The sequence below is a fragment of the Oncorhynchus keta genome, chromosome 29 (genome assembly GCF_023373465.1).
Source record: "Oncorhynchus keta strain PuntledgeMale-10-30-2019 chromosome 29, Oket_V2, whole genome shotgun sequence".
Lineage (NCBI taxonomy): Eukaryota > Metazoa > Chordata > Actinopteri > Salmoniformes > Salmonidae > Oncorhynchus > Oncorhynchus keta.
In genome coordinates, this window is record NC_068449.1 from 32,339,798 (window position 1) to 32,358,365 (window position 18,568).

General features: G+C 44.3%; 1 protein-coding gene across 7 annotated transcripts in view; it reads left to right on the forward strand.

The window, feature by feature from the left end:
- The window catches only part of LOC118362194 (neuronal PAS domain-containing protein 3), a 410,864-nt gene that overhangs the window by 97,697 nt on the left and 294,599 nt on the right, over nucleotides 1-18,568 (forward strand). For all 7 annotated transcript variants that reach the window (XM_052486440.1, XM_052486439.1, XM_052486441.1 and 4 more), the window contains one exon: nucleotides 16,859-17,103. In XM_052486440.1, the coding sequence (XP_052342400.1) occupies nucleotides 16,859-17,103 (245 nt within the window). The remainder of the gene's footprint in view (nucleotides 1-16,858; nucleotides 17,104-18,568) is intronic.

The following is an 18,568-nucleotide window of genomic DNA, read 5'->3' on the forward strand; positions in this document are numbered from 1 at the left end:
GACGTGGAAGCAACGTTGATTCAACAAGTTTTTGCCCAGTGGGATTTGTCTTGTTGCTGAAGTGCTCCTCTTCTTCCCGTTTCTTTCTACATGTTCTTTCTTCTGTCTGTTCCTATCGTTTTTCTAAACAGTGATTATCATCAGAAGCACCACCACAGTCGAACTCAGAGCTTGTAGCGAATCAAGGCAACCCGCCACCACACCACTGCATCATACATCAATTATTCAAACGCTATTGCTTTGTACAAGCAAGCTCTCTGGTGGAGATAGAGAGGGATAGAGAGAGGGCCCTCTTCCTCTGCCTCTGCACAGCCAATTACTTCAAAATGTTTAGTTCATTTATTATTGAAGGCGTAAATCTTGTACAGGTTGTCGGCAGCTGACCCTGTGAGGAGTCTATTGTAACCTGCTTTGATCACACTCCGATAGGCTCCACTAGGCTGGCACGGAGCTGCCCTTCCAGCTGTGGCATCCAGCATCCATGTGCAGGGAGCCAGAGGAGGGGTAGGGAGGACTGCTGAGTGCTGGGAGGGCTCAGGGTAGCACCAGCCTCTCCACTTTAAGGATCCAAGTGGGTACTTATACTCAACAAAAATGTAAACGCAACATGCAACAATTTCAAAGATGTTAATGAGTTACAGTTCATGTAAGGAAATCAGTCAATTTAAATAAATGCATTAGGCCCTAATCTATGGATTTCACATGACTGGGAATACAGATATGCATCTGTTGGTCACAGACACCTTTAAAGAAAGTAGGGGCGTGGATCAGAAAAACTGTCAGAATCTGGTGTGACCAATATTTGCCTCATGCAGCGCGACACATCTCCTTCGCATAGAGTTGATCAGGCTGTTGACTGTGGCCTGTGGAATGTTGTCCCACTCCTCTTCAATGGCTGTGCGAAGTTGCTGGATATTGGCGGGAACTGGAACACGCTTATACACGTTGGTCCAGAGCATCCCAAAAATGCTCAATGGGTGACATGTCTGGTGAGAATGCAGGCCATGAAAAAACTGGGACATTTAAGCTTCCAGGAATTGTGTACAGATCATTGCGACATGAGGCCGTGCATTATCATGCTGATGGTGGCGGATGAGTGGCACGACGATGGGCCTCAGTATCTCGTCACGGTATCTCTGTGCATTCAAATTGCGTTCGATAAAATGCAATTATGTTCGTTGTCCGTAGCTTGTGCCTGCTCATACCATAACCGCTCGCCCACATGACGCCATACACTCTGTCTGCCATCTGCCCGGTACAGTTGAAACCGGGATTCATCTGTGAAGAGCACACTTCTGCAGTCTGCCAGTGACCATCGACGGTGAGCATTTTCCAACTGAAGTCGCTAATGACTCCGAACTGCAGTCAGGTCAAGACCCTGGTGAGGAGGACAAGAACGCACGCAGATGAGCTTCCCTGAGACGGTTTCTGACAGTTTGTGCAGAAATTCTTTGGTTGTACAAACCCACAGTTTCATCAGCTGTCCAGGTGACTGGTCTCAGACAATGCCACAGGTGAAGAAGCCGGATGTGGAGGTCCTGGGCAGGCTTGGTTACATGTGGTCTGCGGTTGTGAAGCCAGTTGGACGTACTGCCAAATTCTCTAAACGACGTTGGAGTTCGGCTTATGGTAGAGAAATTAACATTAAATTCTCTGGTAACAGCTCTGGTGGACATTCCTGCAGTCAGCATGTCGGGACATTTCTGCAGTCAGCATGCCAATTGCACGCTCCCTCAAAACTTGAGACACCTGTGGCATTGTGTTGTGACAGAACTGCACATTTTAGAGTGGCCTTTTATTGTCCCCTGAACAAGGTGCACCTGTGTAATGATCATGATTTTTAATCACCTTCTTGATATGCCACACGATTCTTGGCAAAGGAGAAATTCTCAGAGATGTAAACAGAGATGTAAACAAATGTGTGTAGCAAATTTGAGAGAAATACGCTTTTTGTGCATATGGAACATTTCTGGTTTCTTTTATTTCAGCTCATGAAACATGGGACCAACACTTTCCATGTTGCGTTTATATTTTTGTTCAGTGTAGTTTGTGAGGAAGGCTAGCGATGCTGCTCTTGGTTCCCACCCCACCATCCCAACCCTACAGTAGGTCTCAGTGCAGGGTGGCCCTGATATGCTCACCATGCTGCTTGTTGTCAGGGCGATGGCTGCAGAGTGGCGGCGGGGCCTCACATGTGACTCTGGGTTCACCACTGGCCTGTAATGTACAGCGTGGAGATGTAATGTAATATCAGCTTGTACAGACTTGGCCTAGAGACACAGGAAGTGTAGCCTTGTAGCCAATGACCTATACAGCCTTAGTTTTAAGATGTTGGAGAAGTAGCCATACAGGAAAGCAGTTTGGACTGTGGAGAGATACGGCTAATAAAGTTCAAAGCCCATGTTGAGGATACTGCAGAGAGAAGGGGACATTGTGATAGTGAGAGGATACTTACTCTATTGTACATACTGTATTAAAAATATGCTACTGTCATAGCTACAAGGCTACTTCCTTTTTATTCCTCTCTTATATTCAGTCTCCTTAATAAGTAAAGTAGCATCATAAATATTATATTGAACTTCAGAAGCGCGGGGACTCAGTCTGCCATATTAAAGCCTGTCTGAGTTATGGATTACATTTGCCTAAGTAATAACCTGAGTATATGTACTATGTCAAGTATCATTATTAAAAATGCACTCTTTGATTTAGTTTTCTAAAGACATTTACTGTTTGTTTGTGAGTGAGTTTACCCCTACTACACCTTTAAATCACAATAATGTTATCAGACCTGATTTTCACCGATTTTCACCGCAAAAAGCCCCCCAAAATTCATTAACAGCGATTTAGCGGTTCAATTGAATGCTGCTTTTCCTTTAAATGGGGTTTAGAGAGGCGCAGGGGGCTGTCACGGGAAAGATCTCGCTCTCTGTCTCCTCCGTTTTGGTTGGTGGCCAGTGAGGAGAGGAGTAAGCTGTCTCAAGGATACAGGGCCGGGATAGAGAGAGAGGGGGAGAGAGAAAAGAGAGAGAGGCTGGCTCAAGTAATTGTGTGGCTCCCAGGTGATGAGGGCTTTTATGCCATTAACAGTGTCTATCCCTGCTCACAGTGTGCCAAGTCTTTAACAAGGGACTGCTGCTAATTTCAGAGCTAATATTGAGCCGTTCCACCTCAGAGGCTTCAGCAGGTGCCTGGCCCAGACACAGACAGACAGGGGCGGATTGAGGAGTGGAGGAGAGGAGAGAAAATTACCATTGAACTATAGATTTTTTTTCTTCTTCTGATTGAAGCGAGCGATTACTGGGACAGATCAGGTTCAGGGGAAGGTAGAGGAGATGATGAGCGCTCGTCAAGGAGCCGTCGCCCCCTTCTGAGCCTCTGTCTCTCTCCCTCCCTCTCCCGCTCTCTCTCTGATTCTCTCTCTCTCTCTCTCTCTCTCTCTCTCTCTCTCTCTCTCTCTCTCTCTCTCTCTCTCTGATTCTCTCTCTCTCTCTCTCTCTCTCTCTCTCTCTCTCTCTCTCTCTCTCTCTCTCTCTCTCCAACGCATCTCTTATCTGTCTCTTTATAGCTACCTGGCTCCCCTCGCACCGCCTTGGCTGGCTGGCTGGGAGACTCAATAAACCATTTTGGGAAGGGAAGTGGGGGAAATCTATGTGGCGGGCTGTTGAGAGCAGCTTTGAAGGGTTTTGATGTGGTTGGTTGGCTGGTGAGATACTGGAGAGTATAGATTGACGTCATACACAGACAGACAGCAGAATATATGAGGTGTTTTTGATTCATAAACACACGGATTTGTGAGATAGGCAATATTGTTACAGATTTCCCAAGCTTTGTTATGACTTTTATCTCCTTGTTAGTTATTCATCTTCTGAAGCAAAAAGACCTCGTTACAGACACATTACAAATAGAATTGTGTTTTTGTTTTGTATGGGGGTTTGTGTTTGTGTTTCCATATAGTTTTGACACCATGAGAAATGCGGAGAGCAGTACGGGAGGGTACGTTCAATCACCCTTGTTTCTAGGAAACCATAGACAGAGTTAATGTGGCCAAATATTTAGGAAGAGGTCATCATTTCATGAAGTCTGTGAATGAAGAAACCTGGTGGAAAAAGGGGTACGTTCGGTCCAAAACAACTGGCCAGGTCAAGTAAATGTTTTGTGTTCGAGGTTTCATGAGGCTTGTATCTAAACCAAAGATTGTTCTATAAATCAGTTGAGGTCTCTATAAGCTTCAATATGAGGTCCTAAACCTAGCATTAAAGTGCATCCTTGTTTGGGCTAATATAGTCCAAATATTTGCCTTGGGGTAAGTTGAGCGAATGTACGTGTTTTCATCCCAGGTGTAATGCAAGGTGTGTTGTTATTGTGATGAATGTTGCTGAGTAGCTCTTGTTCTCTGTCTTTGGATATCCCTCTTTTAGCATACGGTCCAAATGGCACCCTATTCCCTATATAGTGCACCACTTTTGAAAAGGGCCCAATGCCACAAAAGTAGTGCACTATATAGGGAGTAGGGTGCAATTTGAGATGCAGTCTTTTATTTTTTAAAATGTTACCTCCTTTTTTGTGATATCCAATTGGTAGTTGCGATCTTGTTTCATTGCTGTAACTCCCTAAGGGGCTCGGGAGAGGCGAAGGTCAACATGACCCGCCAAACCACGTTGCTTCTTAACACCTGCTCGCTTAACCCGGAAGCCAGGAAACGCTGTTCAATTAACGACTGGTGTCAGCTTGCAGGTGCCCGGCCTGCCACAAGGAGTCACTAGAGCGCGATGAGCCATGGAAAGCCCCCGGCCAAACCCTCCCCTAACTGGGACGACACTGGGCCAATTGTGCACCGCCCTATAGGACTCCCGGTCACGGCCGGCTGTAACACAGCCTGGGATCGTACCCCAGGCTGTAGTGACACCTCAACACTGTGATGCAGTGCCACTCTGGAGTGAGATGCAGTCTTAGAGATAGAGATGAAAGAATGACCCTGCTAAATAAGAGAATGATCCATCATGCTCAAAAGAGTCAACTAGACTAACCCTGGCCTGCTGAACAGTGAAAAAACCTCTACTCTCCTCTACCCTGCTCTGCTCCCTCCCTCCTGTTCCCACAAAGAGGATTTAATAACTGTCTACTTGTTGTTATTGAAGAGACATTGCTTAGCTTAGCTTTGTATTTGTGATCAAGAAACTGTCTGTCAGCCAGACATACGGGAGCTGTTATATAGCTACATCCAAATCATTTTACCATTGATCATAACTTGATGTTGATATGGTGAATTAACTCAACATTACCCAGAATCCTTTAAATCTCCCACAATCCTCTCTTTCTTTCTCCACACGTTTCTGCATCCCAAGTGGCACCCTATTGCCTATATGGTGCACTACTTCTGAGCAGGGTGTTTAAGGCTCTGGTCTAAATTATTACACTATAAAGGAACTAGGTTGCCATTTGGGATTTAAAAATTGGTGTGTCACACCTTTTAACAGGATTTCCATTAATGGAATGGTATGGCAGAAATGAAGAAGGCTGACTGAGGGTATTGTGTTGGCGCTGGGGCTTTCAGCCACTGCACTTGCCATGTAATCGCATTGCGTCAGGCTTACCTGTAGCTGGCCCGAATGGCTTTATTCACAGCTAACGGGATTTGCCTCGCCCGCTGTGGCGATGGATCCACTGAGCGGGCGGAGCCGCAGTCACTCTGTACTAAGCCTCTTGATGCCACATCACTGCAGACCAACCAGTTGGGCAAACAGAAGACACCACATCACTGCAGACTAACCAGGTGGGCAAACAGAAGACACCACATCACTGCAGACTAACCAGGTGGACAAACAGAAGACACCAGATCACTGCAGACTAACCAGGTGGACAAACAGAAGACACCAGATCACTGCAGACTAACCAGTTGGGCAAACAGAAGACACCAGATCACTGCAGACTAACCAGGTGGGCAAACAGAAGACACCACATCACTGCAGACTAACCAGTTGGGCAAACAGAAGACACCAGATCACTGCAGACTAACCAGTTGGGCAAACCGAAGACACCAGATCACTGCAGACTAACCAGTTGGGCAAACCGAAGACACCACATCACGGCAGACTAACCAGGTGGGAAAACCGAAGACACCACATCACTGCAGACTAACCAGTTGGGCAAACCGAAGACACCAGATCACTGTAGACTAACCAGTTGGGCAAACCAAAGACACCACATCACTGCAGACTAACCAGGTGGGAAAACCGAAGACACCACATCACTGCAGACTAACCAGTTGGGCAAACCGAAGACACCACATCACTGCAGACCAACCAGTTGGGCAAACAGAAGACACCACATCACTGCAGACTAACCAGGTGGGCAAACAGAAGACACCACATCACTGCAGACTAACCAGGTGGGCAAACAGAAGACACCAGATCACTGCAGACTAACCAGTTGGGCAAACAGAAGACACCAGATCACTGCAGACTAACCAGTTGGGCAAACAGAAGACACCAGATCACTGCAGACTAACCAGGTGGGCAAACAGAAGACACCACATCACTGCAGACTAACCAGGTGGGCAAACAGAAGACACCACATCACTGCAGACTAACCAGTTGGGCAAACAGAAGACACCAGATCACTGCAGACTAACCAGTTGGGCAAACCGAAGACACCACATCACTGCAGACTAACCAGGTGGGCAAACCGAAGACACCACATCACTGCAGACTAACCAGGTGGGCAAACCGAAGACACCACATCACTGCAGACTAACCAGTTGGGCAAACCGAAGACACCACATCACTGCAGACTAACCAGTTGGGCAAACCGAAGACACCACATCACTGCAGACAGCCAAGAACCAGAAGACGACCTTCTGATACCAGCAACTCTCCTCACTCCCCACTGTTTTTCCAAATAAGCCCTGGGATTCAAACTGGCAACCCTTCGGTCACTGGCTCACCTCTCTAACCTCAGGGCTTTCCGAGTTTTGGCCATCAACCATTGTGGCTATCAAGATTTCATCATCCCTGCCCCTCACCACCACCATTACAGTGGCTCTCACCACACGTCTGCTGCTAGTCATTATGGATATGTCTGGTTCCGGTGTGCAAGGCTGCAAGTCACATATGCCTCTGATTAGCGCTAGTAACATTTGTTTATTCCTATTTTATACAGTATGTAACAATCAGTTTCCCTGTACTGCAGACCAGTACCAGTTTTCCATGCTTGAGGTAAATGCAAACAACCATATCCGCAGCAAATTAAAGTCAGATATGAATTTAAAAACATTGCAATGCAAATTGAAACTAAAATGTATTGCTGGGCCCCCCAGTCCCACATCCAGGTTTGGATGAGTCCATCGTAAAAATAGAGAAGTTATTGCTTACGTTCCAAATGGCACCCTAATCCCTACATCGTGCACTAGTTTTGACCAGGGCCTCTAGGGAATAGGGTGCCATTTGGGACATAATCATTTTTCCACAGAGGAGAGAGAGAGAGAGAGAGTGCTGGGGGCCTTTAAATTAAAAGCATACAGGAGAGAGACTATTAATCAAGACAGCAGGTAATATCTGATTCTGGTTTCAGTCCCCAGACGCAATTCCTTTTTATTTTATGGACACGCTCCACTACCATTTCATATTTGGTGTGTGTGTGTGTGTGTGTGTGTGTACCTATGTCTATGCTTGTGTGTGTGTGTGCTGTGTACATTGAAGCTGCCACCCTCCCTCTCCTTGTTCGTGGGTACATACAGGACAACTCTGTGGTGGGGGAGATTGGAGCGCACTGGGAAACAGGGTCTCTATCCTTCCCAAATGGCACCCTATTCCCTATATAGTGCACTACTTTTGACCAGGGTCCATAGAGCATAGGGTGCCATTTGGGATGCACACACTAGCCCCAGTCTGTACAGGCAGCCTGGTGACCTTGGCCATTGACAACTGTCTTCTCAGTCTGCCCTCTCTGTCTACAACCTGCGGGTCTCAAGCAGGCAGAACACAGGACAGCTCTACACCATAAGCACACACACGCTCGCTCGCACGCACGCTCACACACACACACACACACACCTGCACATTATACAACGACACCCGATGAGAGATTACACTATTGACTTAAAAGGTTGATATTCACACACTAAACCCCTGAGGGGGTTCTGTGAGTTTAAACTGTTCTGTGTTAAAACAGTACCACCTGTTACGTCTGTTACTGAGATGTTTTGCTTTTGTTGTCAGTGTCAGTGTGGTTTAATAACTTCATGTGCGTGTTTATACCACGGTCATAACAATTGAGTCGCTCTGTATAAATTAATCAATACGTTTGTACTTCATTCCTTGAGTGAATCTGATTTACTGCTTTTATGCACTCGGCTTTCTGTCTCTTTTCCTATGTTGAGGGATTGATTTTGGACTTGAAATGGAACCAATCCCTTGTCCAAACAGCTTGTTGCTAGTTGGGTTATTTCATGATGTGGCTGTGTGTGTGTTTAGTCGTATGCGGTAAATTTAATCCAACAATAAGACGATTCCCACTGTAATGAAGATATGCAGGGAAGTGGGGTGCTGGAGCTATTAAGACTTTACACCCGGCTGCATAGCCACTGTTGATTTAGAATCAGAGTAGCTTTGCATAGCCTGAAAGAAAAGGTTATGTTATTTGGGCTTTGAATCAAAAGAGCAAAAAAATGTCATGGCCAAAAATGATTTATTGTGGTGCATGTTTGGTTGTAGGAAGCAAGTTCAAATCTCATCTTCTCCTCCCATGCAAACGTGTGTGTGACTGCGTGTTTGCATGTATATCCGTTTGTGTATACCACAGGGGGCTGGTGGCACCTTCATGTGGGGAGGACAGGCTCATAGTAATGGCTGGAACAGAATAAATGGAATGGTGTTATTGGTCAAGTGTTATTGGTCACATGCGCCGAATACAACAGGCGTAGACTTTGCCGTGATAGTCTTACCCGCGAGCCCACTCCCAACACTGCAGTTAGAAGAAAAAGAGTGGAAATAGTTTCACTCCATTCCAGCCATTACTATGAGCCGTCCTCCCTTCAGCAGCCTCCTGTGGTCTATAGTACGTGTCTGGCCCATCCCTAATGATAGAATGTGAATTAAAGGATAAGGATAAGCAATCTGTCTCAGTATGAGGCCTTGTTTCCTCCATAAATACTGTCTCCTCCAGTGTCTATATTCATGTCCATTCTGCATCATCCTTCAAGAAACAGTGAAATAAGCCTCAGTCTTGCTGCTGTGAGCCTGATGGAGCAGCCAGGCGTCCGGATGACCACCCTGAGAAGAGCCATACAGACCCTGACCCTCTGAGCACACACGCACACACACACTGACCTTCTGAGCGCAAGGGAGGACAATGGTAGCTCTCCTCTCAGTGTTTCCCCTACCGCTGGTAAACACAGCAGCCTGGCAGGCCCACTCCTCCACCTAGCAGATTTCCTAGCCTCCGAGCTGTGGGTGGTGGGTTTTTCAGTACAAAGAGGGATTATTCTCATTCATTAACAGCAGGGTTTCATCCTGCATAATTTGCTGGCTATTATTTCTCCAAATGACCGCATCATTGTAGTTGAATCAATATGTAGCAAGATGGCTGATTAATGCCTTGGCCTGCCTCTCTCTCTTCTCTCTTCATAAGCCTCTCTCTCTGTCTCTCTCCTCGTCTTTATGTTCCCTCCTTTGTGTTACAGCAGGTATTTCATTTAATGGTATCAATACCACAGCGAGAGGTAGAAAAACAACAACAACAGCAGCAACAACAACAACAGAAAGAATGAAAGCAGCAAAATGAAAACGAGTGCAGATTAATGCCTTTTTTTGTCCACCTTTTATTCTTTTTCTTTTTTAATTGCCTCTGAAGTATTCCAATTTACTCAATCAACAGGTTTTTATTTGTTCTTTCATTGAATTTCCGGGTAATAATTTATGAGTGTTGGCCACAAAGCCTAACAATAATAGATAATAGCAATAATAGCAGTTGGTTCAATGTATGAGATGAGCTTCTACAGCCTTGGTGCTACAATGGTTGTTAGTGTGGCACTGTGTTGGTCCAGCAACAACCTTACTAGACCCACTGTGACAGAGGCCTGTTCAATAACATCCACAATTGCCTTTATAGTTTAAACACTACTGTTTGAACTTCAAGTGCTGTATTATCATGCACCCGATACAGTTACTCCCTTTGTGCATTTAGCTATGAAACAGGCACCACACTTGCACACACAGATCACACACACACTCACACACACACACACACACACACACACACACACACACACACACACACACACACACACACACACACACACACACACACACACACACACACACACACACACACACACACACACACACACACACACACACACACACACACACACAGACACACACATACACACACACACAGACAGACAGCTCTGAGGACATCAATGTCACCTAAGACACAGAGCATAATGGCAACCTTAATAAGGACAATGGACATCCGTGGCAATAGGCCATCCCCTTCACAGACTGATAGTATAGTCTGATGTGCAGACAGACCTTAAATGGTATTAAAAGGGAGAAACAACCTTCCAATACAACGATGAACAGTTAGTGTTAACCAAAGAGATAGAGAACACTGTTTAATGGAGTTAAAGGAAAATTCCACCCAAAAACGGTATTTGGTATATTGGTATTGGTTTCATTAGTCCATTGTTGATGTAGTCCCAACATGTTTAGCATGTCAGCAATCAAGTTTTCAAGATATATCACTTTCAAAATACAGAAATATAGCTGATATAATGTAATATATAATGGAAAACTCATATAATGGAAAACTCAACACCATATGAAACAAAATGCATCATACCGGCTGTATTTCTGTATTTTGAAAGTTATATAAACGTCCTCTCACTGTCAACTGCGTTTATTTTCAGCAAACTTAACATGTGTAAATATTTTAACATAAGATTCAACAACTGAGACATAAAATGAACAAGTTCCACAGACATGTGACTAACAGAAATTGAATAACATTTACCTGAACAAAAGGAGGGTCAAAATAACAGTCAGTATCTGGTGTGGCCACCACCTGCATTAAGTACTGCAGTGCATCTCCTCCTCATGGACTGCAACATATTTGCCAGTCCTTGCTGTGAGATGTACCCCACTCTTCCACCAAGGCCCCTGCAAGTTCCCAGACGTTTCTGGGGCGAATGGCCCTAGTCCTCACCCTCCGATCCAACAGGTCCCAGACGTGCTCAATGGGATTGAGATCCGGGCTCTTCGCTGGCCATGGCAGAACAATGACATTCCTGTCTTGCAGGAAATCAAGCACAGGACGAGCAGTATGGCTGGTGGCATTGTCATGCAGGAGGGTCATGTCAGGAAGGGTACCACATGAGGGAGGAGGATGTCTTCCCTGTAACGCACAGCGTTGAGATTGCCTGCAATGACAACAATCTCAGTCCGATGATGCTGTGCCACACTGCCCCAGATCATGATGGACCCTCCAAATCGATCCCGCTCCAGAGTACAGGCCTCGGTGTTATGCTCATTCCGACCATCACTTCTGGTGAGACAAAATCGCGACTCGTCAGTGAAGAGCACCTTTTGCCAGTCCTATCTGGTCCAGCGACAGTGGGTTTGTGCATAGGCGACGTTGTTGCCAGTGATGTCTGGTGAGGACCTGCCTTACAACAGGCCTACACGCCCTCAGTCCAGCCTCTCTCAGCCTATTGCGGACAGTCTGAGCACTGATGGAGGGATTGTGCGTTCCTGGTGTAACTCGGGCAGTTGTTGTTGCCATCCTGTACCTGTCCCGCAGGTGTGATGTTCGGATGTACTGATTCTGTCCAGGTGTTGTTACACATGGTCAGCCACTGCCAGGACGATCAGCTGTCCGTCCAGTCTCCCTGTTGTGCTGTCTTAGGCGAATCACAGTACGGACATTGCAATTTATTGCCCTGGCCACATCTGCAGTTCTCATGCCTCCTTGCAGCATGCCTAAGGCACGTTCACACAGATGAGCAGGGAACTTGGGCATCTTTCTTTTGGTGTTTTTCAGAGTCAGTAGAAAGGCCTCTTTAGTGTCCTAAGTTTTCATAACTGACCTTAATTGCCTACCGTCTGTAAGCTGTTAGTGTCTTAATGACCGTTCCACAGGTGCATGTTCATTAATTGTTTATGATTCATTGAACAAGCATGGGAAGCAGTGTTTAAAGCCTTTACAATGAAGATCTATGAAGTTACTTGGATTTTTACGAATTATCTTTGAAAGACAGGGTCCTTAAAAGGGACGTTTCTTTTTTTTAATCTTGATTGCTGACATGCAAAACATTTTGGGACTATATCAACAGTGGACTAATGAAACAAATACCAAAAGTTAGTTTTTGGGTGGAGTTTTCCTTTAACAGAATGGTGGTGTTCCAACTCACTGAACAGATAGATGTGTCACACCATCACTGAATCTTATGAACTTCGTACGAATGTATTTCTCCTTATAGTACTGTACGTGTCGATGAACACCTGTGATATTGTACATCTGCTTTGGATTTTTGTTTGACCGTCTCATTTAAATAGTGGATAAATGTTGTGAACATGTTAGTGTAGTGTACAATGCTACAGTACAAATGCATGCATGTCCTTGGGGTCTTCAAAAACCATCAGAGTGGAAGTCCTGATCTAAGATCAGGTCTCCCCTGCCCATGTAATCATATTAATTATGATCTAAAAGGATAAGCTGATCCTAGATCAGCACTCCTACTCTGATATGTTTAGTGAATATGGGCCCTGGTGTTGTCCAGTCTTGGTGGTATTTATAAATGGGGCCTAACCCCGAACAAGGTTGTTTTTCATAACCCCTCATTGTCTGCCGGGGGTTTGGACAGGTTTGATGACACAGTGTGACCAAGTTGATGAGAAGTTAAATTATGTTACTAAGGAGATAGCATTTTCTATAATGAGAAAGAGAACCTAGTGCACCCTCTCTTTTTACTGCTGCATGGAGAGCCAGAGTCACAAAAGCAATTGATTAGTTTTGGCATTTAGTCCCCCGATCAGTGGTGTCATCCATTTCTTCAGGAGGAGGGCCCTAATCTAAAGTGGCATTTTGCTCTGGCTGCCTTTTCAACACTGATGAAACCAATTACTTCGATCCTAAATGATCATTTGCACACAAGTTTCGGCCGCTTGATGTATTCTCCTTGCCTTCAAAAGTTGAATGGTGGGTGGTTCGCTGATTGGCTACATAGAGTGATATCTTAGACAGCAGGCTCACCAAGGTGTGTCACCTCCATTCAAGATGTCCATTCATTTAATTGGCCAATGACCCTGTGGCTGTTTTATTGTTGTTTGCTGCACAGCCACGTCTGCAGATATCTTATGAGTTCTCTTGAGAAAGACATTAGTTACCGTAAGTTGCCATCTTCTGGTTCATTAAAAGCGACACATGCTTTATTTGCAGTACGTGTAGTCTGGTTATTATTATAATCATGTTATTATTATACTTTAATTTACCCCCGTCAGTATATAAGTCAAAGCTAATTGACTTAAAATGGATGCTGACTCCCTCTCTGGTTTGGAACCCTGTTACTGTGAGTAAAGAAATGTCCTGTTCTGTGTACATTTCATATCTCTAATCTCGACTTCTCTCAAGTTTTTTTCTATTTTTACAATACTAACTGTACTCTGGAGTTCTCTTGCAGACGAGGGAAAGCAGGAAGTGTGAACACAATGCGGCTCTCTGTTCCTACACACAGATCCCTATCAGACACCCCTCACATTGGTTGATTTCCCCACTGGCATTTCACCGTGTGGGCCATAGGCATTCTATTTTCAAGTAAACACTTACCAACCAGTATGTTTTTTTTTTTCTCTCCATGATGTCATTGAGATGTGTGTGTGACTGTGGGTTTGTGTGATTCAGAGTATACAGAGAGTCATTTGAAAATGGTGCAGAAGAATGTGGTGGGGTTGTGCCACTGTTGTGGATGGTGACTGTAGTGTAGGTGATGGAGATGTCTCTCTCTCTCTCTCTCTCTACACAATAATAACTAGGCTTTTCTGGGACTCAATGGGAATGACAGATTGTGAAGCTGTTCTGCTTGTGCTCCCTTACCGCTGGTCTCTTTTTAAGCATGGGCACCTGACACCCTAGTAGGAGCAGCATGGTGACCTCTCTGGGATTGCAATGTGAGAACGGTATTAATGCAGTAGTTCAGTGTGGGGAGAATTGTGGTGTAAAATACAGACTGTGAGGTCATCTGCATGTTGCAGAATTTAAAAAAAAGATCTATATAATAGTTCATCATTATTACGTGATTTATATTCTTGTAGTGTGTAGGGTGCTGGTCACCAACACCAAGAAAGTGATTACCTGAGAAAGGACGGGTCATTGCAGATATTTTAATTTATTGTTATTATATTTGTTTACGGTAATCAAAATAGAGTTGCCACGTCTGGAGTACAGTATTTGATGTGGAACATAGACGGGTTCGTGACCTCAGAACCAGAACCAAATCCAGCCAGAAGTTAGTGACCTCATCCCTGTCTTGTAAAAGGAACTTAAAAAGCTATTGGGTTGTTCCCGTTGAACTACGACATGATTTAATTTCATGTTTATAAAAATAAATAAAAAAGTGTTACATTTACTCTGGTAGAACATGATAAATATGTCTGCTGTATGAAGGTCACACAACCCCGGCGCATCAAGAAATATTTGGCAGGCCGACATAATGCTTTCCAAGTTTGCGGAACAAATGAAATTCTGCTGCTCTGTTGCACTTTGCCTCCAAACAACCATTACAACTAGCTTTATATATTGTCTGAGCAGCAGACCATCAAATGGTGCTTTTCTTCTTGCAGGGGCGGTCGAGATGATCAAGAACAGCAATCTGCTACTTAGATGTAAAGGCAGAGGATGCATCTGTATCTGGCAATGAAATGATCCTATTACACTCCTGATGCACACAAAAGCTAACATAAATTGATCTTGACAACTATGAGCATGGTATTAGTAAGCCACAAGACATTATTTGGCTGAATGAAGGTTGTGGGAAGTGGTGCTTGGGGAATTCTCATTTGAATCCTGCAGACATTGTGAATGTCTAAATTCATTAATTGATTTCTCAAACCTCTTTTGAATCTATGTACTCTATCTATATACAGTAGTAACCCACTGTCAGAGCGTGGGTGGGCCTTGGCTTGCTTCTTTTTTTTTTATTCACGTTTGCTTAATGTTGTTGGTTTTTGTCTTGAATCACTGATAACTAAACGACAAAATAATGTGAAATTATTTTCTTCACCAACAGTCATTTTTCATCTTCAGGGCAGAAACACTCTCTTCCCTCATCTTTCAAGTCTGTTCTAACAGATTTAGCATTTGTGGTGTTACATTATTTTTTTTTATCTAGGTGTCGGCCAGTGGGGAACCCAGAGATTCCTGTGTGATTTATTGGCAACTTAATTGAAAATGGCTTGGGATGATGAACGCCATAGAAAGTTGGAAGTTGTGTTATGGAAGTATGGAACTGCTTCGAGTTCTTCGATGTCAAATAAATAACACAATGACTGAAGGGGACGGAAGTGTTTGACTGGAACGATACAAGCGGATAGACTATAACCAATCATGCATCCTTCAATAGGTCATGTGATCTACTGCCGCTGTATAAAGGGCTTGAAAGCATATACCTGAATACAGTACACTCTAAAGGGGTTAGCATGAATTTGACAGTAATTTACAGACAGCTTGGTGGCAGGTAAAATCATGTCATTTAATATTACAGTACACTCCACTGTAATATAAGTACAGTATCAAAGCAGGTACTGTGTAATGACACACAGTACAATATCGTAAAATGGACTGTAATTATACTGTAACTAAAAAAAAAAGTGAATTATAACTATTTTAAACACATCTATTCTGACACATCTGAGAAATGTGCACCTGCAGTATATTTGTTACCAGTTCAGGCAGCTGACATGAATAAATCAATTGAAGTAGAAATATAGAGGAGAAATATCACACTGAGCTCTCAGACAGTGTAAAGTGAGGTCAGTGCAGTATTTGGCCTTTTTGAATATGATCTCATTTTGTGAAACTATTTCAGCTGTAGAGAGAAAGAGAGAGATCTATCTGGGCCTATTGCAGTGTCTTACGTTAAAAAAAGGCAGCAATCTGAAAGTCATTCAGCAGGCTGTCTCATGAGACCCAAGGCCAAAGCTAATCAGAACTTCGACCCACTTCTAAATTCCAATGACTGAATCAATTGTGCTGAGCGTTCCCAATGGAGTAGAGCAAGTCACTAACGGCCAAGACTGACTGACTTGGTGTGGTTGGTCCCATAGCCCTGTAACCTAGCCAAGCTCCCAAATGCCCCCCTTTTCCCTTTATTTATTTTTTAGGGTGCCATTTGGGACACAGACTTATACTTAGTCCACAGTATGACAACAGTCAGGTGTCTGAGCTGACAGAGGGACTAGGGTCATGTTCAATAGGTCCCACCGTAGCAAAACATTTACATTTACATTTACATTTAAGTCATTTAGCAGACGCTCTTATCCAGAGCGACTTACAAATTGGTGCATTCACCTTATGACATCCAACATTTTGCAATGCAGAACAATATGTGTTCTAATTGGACAAATACAGGCAGCCCCTCCCGTCTTTCAAAACGTTTTCTCCTTACTTAACCCGACCCTGGTCTTGCTTGCTTGCTGTCTTGCTTATGGCTTCGAATGATGGTATGGCCTTTCTGTTCATCACGGTCGAAACCAAGGCCCTAACTTTCTGCTCGTCTCCCACCTAGTTTCAGAGTGCTACAAAAAGTGTTGTCCCGAATGAACACAACCCTGGTCCTCACACCTGTCTCTTCTCCTGTCCCCACCAGGTTGCAGGCTCTGAGGAAGGAGAAGTCCCGGGATGCGGCTCGCTCGCGGCGGGGGAAGGAGAACTTTGAGTTCTATGAGCTGGCCAAGATGTTGCCCCTGCCTGGCGCCATCACCAGCCAGTTGGACAAGGCTTCCATTATCCGCCTCACCATCAGCTACCTGAAGATGAGGGACTTCGCCAACCAGGGGGACCCGCCATGGAACCTGCGCATAGAAGGCCCACCACCCAACACCTCCGTCAAAGGTCAGCTCCTTCTCCACCATGGTCCAACTACCCACAATTTAGTTTTCAGTTCAGTCTAGTTCAGTACCAACAGTTTCCATCAATGGTCCACTCAACTTACTAACTGTACAGTGATGATATCTCTCTTTGTCTGAGCATTAAAATACTGTGACATTAAAGGATACTTTGGGATTTTGGATACTTCCCCAGAGTCAGATGAACTTGTGGATTCCATTTCTATGTCTCTGTGTCCAGTATGAAGGAAGTTAGAGGTAGTTTTGCGAGCCAATGCTAACTAGATTAGCACAATGACTGGAATTCTATGGGTATCTGCTAGTAGTTCATCTGACTCTGGGGAAGTAGATAAAGGGCCTCATTGCCAAAATCCAGAAGTATCCATTTAAGGTGAAACTGTAAATTCAAATATTATGTGAGGTAAAATGTCAACGTTAATGACAGGATTAAGGTAATTTTTCACGTTTCACTGTACTCAGTCTACACACAATATTAGACTGGTAGGGAAATGAGGCACTCTTGTTACTGTCGTCTGGTCACAAATATTCAAAAAGTAAACATTTAACTTTGATAAATGTAGCTTTGCGCCGAGTACATGCAGCAATACTGAATCCAAATGTAACCAAATTTGCCTTTGAAATTGGGTATTTGTACAGTGCACTTAAAGGAGATACAGCTCTGTATATTTTAAAAGGGTATGCTGGAGTAGGAATGACCGTAAACATTAAAGTAAATTGCAGAAATGTTCAGTCAATGCACAATGTTTGCTCTGCACACACACACACACACACACACACACACACACACACACACACACACACACACACACACACACCAGATGGCATCATTGTTGTCTGCCTTTGAAAAGACACATGCATTTTAATGAGAAAATGTATACGGCAGAATTATTTGGGTTAGAGCATCCTGCTAGATCTCCTACTAACACAACTAAGACCTATAGACCACACTTTGCATTTAATCAAAGATGATTACACGATGCTGCCAGGAGGATTGAACCACCAACGTTTACATTTTGGATATTTTAATGACTACACACACCAAGGTAACGTCTACCCTACCTCTGTCTACCTCTGTAGAACAATGCTCTCTCTCTCCGCTGCGTGCCCTGTCCTTCCATGCTATCGACAGACAGATAGTGCCCGTCTGAATCGAATCACTAACTCACCACATTTTATTTGCACTACATTCTGAAAAGAGCGGCGTATTGATCCCATTCTTTTTGTTGCTGTGCATCGCCGGTAGCTAATGGAGACGGCTGACCATCTCCCTCTGCCCATGAATCAGTGTTATTTCTGAATAGGCTACATTAGATGAACCTGACCCGGAGCTTCCACAGCTCCCAGCGTGTCAGACACACAGCTGGCTGGAGAGCTTGGTTTACAGATGTCACACACACACACACACACACACACACACACACACACACACACACACACACACACACACACAC